Source organism: Limulus polyphemus, unplaced genomic scaffold, assembly GCF_000517525.1.
Source record: "Limulus polyphemus unplaced genomic scaffold, Limulus_polyphemus-2.1.2 Scaffold5006, whole genome shotgun sequence".
In the NCBI taxonomy this organism is placed as follows: Eukaryota; Metazoa; Arthropoda; class Merostomata; order Xiphosura; family Limulidae; genus Limulus; species Limulus polyphemus.
In genome coordinates this window covers 48,251-55,523 of record NW_013670616.1, presented here as the reverse complement: position 1 = coordinate 55,523, position 7,273 = coordinate 48,251, and the positions used below count along the sequence as shown (strand labels likewise).

General features: G+C 36.3%; 1 protein-coding gene across 2 annotated transcripts in view; it reads right to left on the bottom strand.

Moving 5' to 3' along the window:
• Positions 1-11: 11 nt before the first annotated feature.
• The window catches only part of LOC106471985 (melanotransferrin-like), a 45,569-nt gene continuing 38,307 nt past the window's right edge, over positions 12-7,273 (bottom strand). For both annotated transcript variants that reach the window (XM_022400599.1, XM_013932614.2), the window contains exons 6-10: positions 5,629-5,790; positions 3,934-4,183; positions 3,027-3,142; positions 1,136-1,617; positions 12-983 (exon numbers count right to left, since the gene is read on the bottom strand). In XM_022400599.1, coding sequence (XP_022256307.1) covers positions 657-983; positions 1,136-1,617; positions 3,027-3,142; positions 3,934-4,183; positions 5,629-5,790 — 1,337 coding nt within the window. In that variant the 3' untranslated portion in view covers positions 12-656. The remainder of the gene's footprint in view (positions 984-1,135; positions 1,618-3,026; positions 3,143-3,933; positions 4,184-5,628; positions 5,791-7,273) is intronic.

Sequence of the window (7,273 nt, the reverse complement as noted above, 5' to 3'; positions counted from 1 at the left end):
ATATATATATATTTTTTTTTTCTTTAAGTAAAAAAAATATTTTTTTGATGCATCCGCTTAACTTGTCATCATGCATGTTTTGTTTTGTTCCTTGGTCAGTTCTAAAGTCTTGCTGAAGGCCCTAACGAGTATTGTACACGAAAACACCTTAGGCTTAAGATAAGATCCAGTTTTGCGTATTTATGTAAGTAATATGAATAGTTGTCAAACAGTCGTCATTAATACGATGTGATATAATTAGTTGTAGCAAAGTCATAACGGAATATGATTGGTTGTGCCAAATTACCCAAGACGTAATATGATTGGTTTTCAATACAGTCATACTGAAATATGATTGGTTGTCACAAGTTGTCATTGTAATACGATTGGTTGTTTCGAACAGTAGTGATGTAACCTGTTGTAAAAAAAAAAAGTGAAGTTTTAGAGCTTTACTTACTGCGTGCTGACAGTAATGTTGGTTAATGGGAAGCTGGATAATCCAATTTTTGAAATAAAAAGTTAAAAAAAAAATCGTCAATATTGTTTCACATAATTCAAACTTTTTTGTTTCAAATATTTCCTTTTCTTGGCACTTTGCTTACTATTTATGATATCCAGCCCCCAGGTAACATTTAGGTTAACACAGAATAATGATGCCTGTTTTTAAAAACCCAACTTCAGCAGAAGGTCACACACAGCAACGCCAGCAGGAGGCTCGGGGCACTTTTAGTGATGACTCTCGCGGCGGAAGTTTCGCAGGTTGTCATGTCAACAGTTTCCATCACGTGCAGAAACTCTTCTCCCAAAACGTCTCGATAACGTACATAATCAGGCAATGGCTCCAGCCTCGTCGCAGAGTCTGAAAACAGCAAGTCTGAGGTGTTCTGGTAGCTTCCAAACATTCGAAACGTGGACGCCTCGGGTCCAAACACGTGACCAGCATTCACCAATAGCTCGACAGCATTCGCTCTCTCCTTCTCGGACACGGCGTTTGACATCATAACCTAATGACAAGAAGAATATGGCGAAGCTTTACTATAATTAATCTATAAACTAATTAATACACAGTTGATTAGACTCTAATATAAGTACTTATATACTGTACCAGTCACTAAATTTAACAAATCTGTTATTCGATACCCTGGGTGAAACTTACGTGCTTTGCAGGAATAGCCACCAAGTGACAAAATTTGTAATCTTCAATTCGGGCTTGACCACCATTGGGACAGAGGAGTTGTAAATCCTCTGTCCGCAGCTGACTGACCTTTTCACCCCTGACTTCATTATTATAAAACTTTTCTAGCATTTCGTGATTTAAAAATGCTACGTCTCCCCTTCCTTCGACTAAACATCGAAAAGCACCATCGTTGCCATAGTAACGTTCTTCTTCGTTTGGTGCGCAGACATGCTGGCCATCTTGGTTTCCCTTACATAGACGACACAGTACATCAGCGCCAGTAGCGTTAGCGTTTAACTTACGATCTGCTGCACCGGGAACGCAACTTGCCGAGAAAAACTCGGCTATAGAGGACGTCGCGTCGCAAATGTGTGACGTCACAAGCCTGGCGTCCATCAGCCGGGATACTGGAGCAGCCCAACCAGATGTGTCCATCATTTCTTTATGGCACGACTGTCTTCCTGTTAGGAGAAGAAAAAAAAAAACAACACACAATAATTCTTATCGCTCGTTTGAATGGATAAACCTTTTGTGACGTCATACTTTAAAACGTTTAATCCTTTTGTGACGTCATACTTTAAAACGTTCAATCATATAATCTCGTTATTGAAGTTAATTTATGTTACATATACGACAAATGACTGTATCTGTATCTCGTATAATGACAAAAATTACCAGATAGATAGTCTGGCTGAACCTTATTAAGTTCTTTAAAAAAAAACGATTTTTTTTCAATCTTAACAACTGTGCCCCTTCCCCCCGTGACTCTGTGGTAAGTCTGGGAGTTTATAGTGCTAAAAATCGTGGTTTGATACCCGTGGTGGGCAGAACACAGATAGCCCATTGGGTAACTTCGTGCATCACAACAACAACAACAAACGCAGGTGTAATACTACCCACGATGAACCAACTTTTGCACGGTAAGGTTTCTCTTCAAGCACACTGGATTACCATTACTCACCAAGGGAATTACAGACAATATTCTAAACTATGAACCAGAGTCAGTTACAAGAGTTCCTAATAACACGTGATCGAAACAAAGAAATGACAACAGAAACACCGTCATCACTTAATTCCACTAGCTACTGCTAGGACCCCCCCCTCCTCCAACCTCCCTATGTATTTCACATAGAAAATGAGTGATTTTACTCCTTTTGGGGGGGGGGGGATTTCTTACATTGTGTGTACTGTAACAGACAGGAACATAAATTTAATCAACACAGTGGAACACGTGGACCTCGTCTGTAACTTAAGGGTTAACATGATACGTGGGGCGTGTCAAAAGTCTGCTTTTGTCCTGTTATTAAGTACAAAGCTAAACAATGGACTGTCTGTGCTGTGCTTACCACGGGTATCGAAACCCGAATTTTGGTGTTATAAGCCTTCAGACTTACCGCTGAGTCACTGGGGGGCTATCAAAAGTTATAGTTATTAAGTAAAACCTAAAACATCCAAATTAAAAATACGTGTTTTAAAAGAGTTCATCGTTGTAACTGCTCTAATGAGTAGAATACACGTTTTGAGACGGCTTGACTGGGTAAAGAAAAAAAACAACTTTATTATTCCAGAAGTTTCTGTCATCCTCAGGTACAAGTAGTTTACAGAGAACAAAGAGGTCACATGACCGGATATTGCTTCACAGTCTAATATATATATATATCTTTGTGCCCTGGGGAAGGGGGGGGGGCTGTTTTCCATTCTTTTATTTTGCGTTTATTGATGCTAGGTTCTTTGTTTAAAATGACAGTGTTTTGTACTCTGGTTTTTCTGAGATACAACGGTGGTAAAATCTCGTCAAAACGTCGTACATTTATTTATAATAAAAGTGGAATCGTCGTTATCAACTTTTAATAGAATATCCATACATTACCTTTTAATTCACTGAGTCTTTTAATGTTTGATCCTCTTCGAACGACCGCCACAGCCCATGAAGAAATATCACTATCGTTGTACCTTTCGCCCACGACGGGCTTGAGTCCGTAGTACCTAAAGTATCAACAGGAAAACAGGACTTGTCAGATACGAATTTACACGTTGATTTTTTTTCTAATTAAAAAACCTGGTAAAAGAATAGTCTCTCGTCATCACATAGTGTAGATATGACAAGGTTTTTATTAACATAAATACACAAGGAATCGAGAAAAGTCACCCATACAACAAACAATATTTTTAACCTTATGTTATCGAACAAATACCCAAGGATCTAAAAAAAAAAGGGTTAGCTCTCTAAATCATCTATACAACAAATATTTTAAATTTTATGTTGTAGAACAAATACACAAGGAACTGAAACATTAGGGTTAACGTACTAAATCATCTATACAACAAATATTTTAAATTTTATGTTGTAGAACAAATACACAAGGAACTAAAACATTAGGGTTAACTTACTAAATCGAATATACAACAAATATTTTTTTTAATTGCAATGTTATAAAACAAATACACAAGGAACTAAAACATTAGGGTTAACTTACTAAATCGACTATACAACAAATATTTTTTTTAATTTCAATGTTATAAAACAAATACACAAAGGACTAAAACATTAGGGTTAGTTCACTAAATCACCTAGACAACAAACAATATTTTCTTAATCTTATGTTATAGAATATGACGTGGTTGGTGACACTTTTACGTTAGGGCCATTAAAACTGAATTGCAATATTTTGTTTGAACAAGGAAAATTGATGAAAACACCACTTTTGGTATAGTTAAATATCATTCAACAGGTTTGAGGAAGCTACCTATAAATATTATACTATCTATAAATTTACCTGCCTGCACGGTAGATGTCGCCACTATCCAAAATTATTACATCAGCGTCACGTGACTTTACTGCTTCCATACAATCAGCTTCAGAAACCTGATTGATGCATCGTATTTCAGGTTTCAGTCTCCAGGCGAGAGCTGCTTTTCCAAAATCCTTACATTTCTTGTAGGCAACCGAGGAAGTGACACAGATCCTTACCGCATTTTCTTCGCACCCACGATTTTCTTTTTCAATGGTATTTAGAAAATTTGAACCTGTTGGAAAGAATTTCACTTTACGCAATAAGAAAACCCTAACGTAACAACTTAGTAAAATTATGTTATACTTAAAATTAAATTCGGAGCTTATAATCGAGTTATAAACACTGAATCCGGATTTATGGTTCGCGTCCTCTTGCCCACAAAACACGTTCCGCACTTTGGAGACATGGGTGTGCTATAAGAGTGGCGATTAAATTCTACTATTCGATCAGAGAACATAAGGGTTGGCGGTGGGTGCTATTCTTTAATTAGTCGTCTTCCTTCTAGTTCAAATTAGGAACGGCGACGCGAAGATAGCCCTTTATATAGCTTCGCTCAAAAATCACGAAACAAATAACAAATTTGTCGGTTACTTTTCCAGAGGATTTGTGTCATCGGATAACCTTGATATTCTACATCTGACTGAAGGTCACAATGTAATTGTTCTGATGGATTTGGTAGGTACGTTTCTAACCCAAGTATAATTCGTGGAACTCTGTGTGACTCATGTTATTACAGCCTGAATACAACCGTTGTAGGAAACGAAACGTATTAGATTAACCAATGAACACGGAACTCTGTGTGACTCGGGTTATTACAGCTTGAACACAACTGTTGTAAGAAGCGAAACGTATAAGATCAACCAATGAACACGGAACCCTGTGTGACTCATGTTATTATAGCTTGAACACAACTGTTGTAAGAAGCGAAACGTATAAGATCAACCAATGAACACGGAACCCTGTGTGACTCATGTTATTATAGCTTGAACACAACTGTTGTAAGAAGCGAAACGTATAAGATCAACCAATGAACACGGAACCCTGTGTGATTCATGTTACTACAGCCTAAACAGAACCGTTGTAGAAAGCGAAACGGAATTCTTGCGGGTTATTAGTTTCGATTCTTCTTAATGTGATAGATTACTTGTTTAGTACTTTCCAGAAACTTCCAACTTATATAAGTATAACGTTTCTTTGTTGTTGTTGTTTTAATGGAAGGATATGAAATTGAATTAAATAAATGTTACGTATATCATTTACTGGTCGTTTTTGTAATAAAAGTAAACTTTCCTTGTGTTCTGCAGATGGCGGTGCAGAGAGAAAAAAATTAGTTAAAATAACACAAAATTTGATATTTTGAAACTTTCATTCCAGAGTGGCACCTTATGTAACACATTGGTTAAATGTTTAGGTCAGGGTTCAGGCATAGCTATCCCTAGTTTTCTATTGCTGAACATATGAAGGACAACTCCAACCTACAAGACTATTCTTAACTGAATAGCAGAACTGACTGTCACTTTTATAATGCACCCACAGCTGAAAGTGCGTATATATATATATATAGCGTGTTCACTGACATATCGCGGTTCGAGCCTTTGACTTGGCTATCCGCAGCCCAACAAGCTCAGCACTAAGTCACGACTGGTCGAAAAAACAAACAAACAAACTAATACTTACCTAAATAATCATTCCACGTGGCCATTGTTGAAGGAACGGGAACAATGTTGGTCACATTTTCACTGGACACAAACGCCTCGTGCCCCCAAGGTGGTCTTCGGAGGATCGTATAACGAGTAAAGATCTGCTGGAGGATTCGAACTAAGCGATTTTTTTCTCCGTCTAAGAAAAACAACAACATCAGAATATTTGTAATGCGTCAGGTTGGATATGAAAACACGGAACTGTGGATTGCTAAGTTGAACATTTTAGTTAGTTAATGACGTATCTTCTAAACCAATGTATTGGAAAAATGAAATATGTAAGTACACCTTGTTACATGTGAACACAAAAACAAGTGTTAATACTGAACAAGAACTTGCGACACTAAAACCTAAGTTTGGATCACCCTTAGTGGACACAGTGCAGATAGCCGATTGTATAGCTTGGCGCAAAAAACAAACAAAAGATTGTTAACTGAGCATATAGCTTCCTAAAACTACCCAGCAGTTCTAAGTGTACACAAAAAATTTCAGGCTGCAAAAACAGACTGATAGATTAGGCTTAAAAAAACAAAACAATAACAGCTCTTTTCTTCAATTACATTTGTCATCAGATATTAGGCCTATTTTATTTTGTAAATTCTTATCACCAGACATTAATATTAGGCCTATTTTATTTTCTAAATTCTTATCATCAGACATTAAGATTAGGCCTATTTTATTTTCTAAATTCTTATCATCAGACATTAATATTAGGCCTATTTTATTTTCTAAATTCTTATCATCAGACATTAATATTAGGCCTATTTTATTTTATAAATTCTTATCATCAGACTTTAATATTAGGCCTATTTTATTTTATAAATTCTTATCATCAGACTTTAATATTAGGCCTATTTTATTTTCTAAATTCTTATCATCTGACATTAATATTAGGCCTATTTTTATTTTTAACACTACATTCATTATCTAGTCCCTTAGAGATTTTAAAGAATTAGAAGAGTGTATAATATAATTCCAACCACACTTTATTGCCATGTCCATTAAATGACTTCAGTGTTAGGAAATATAATACGTCTAACACTAATGCCTAATGATAAGAATTTAGAAAACATAACAGGCCTGATATTAATGTCTGATGACGCCATAACAATAGTTATTTTTCATTTACTGCTTTTATCGACGAAAGTCAGTGAGGATTAAATAAACTTGTCAAATTTACATTCTCAAATTCTAGTGGAGTTCAGTAATTCGAATTACACAGGAGTTACAGTTACGTTAATAAGTCAGGTTTGATAGATTCTTATAATCTGACGATTATTTAAAGCAAAATTGCTTGCTATAATTCATTAATCATCAGTTATTGTTTCTCTGTTGGTCACGAAATAAAATATTCTAATGTTTACTTGGCCACATGTTGATGTCTAACCCTTGGTGTTGACCAATAGGTAGTGTTATTACTATAGTCCTTGTACTGTTTCGACAGTCAACAGAATCATTGTGCAGTTCAGGAATCAACTGAGCAGCGTCCTGGTCCATCGGAGAGGACAAAAAGGACTGTCAAGAGGATCATCGAAATGGATCCCAAATTAATGACTGCAGAAGTGGCCAAACTTGGTGTGATGAGCCCGAAATCTGTTCAACGGATTCTCCACAGATTGGGT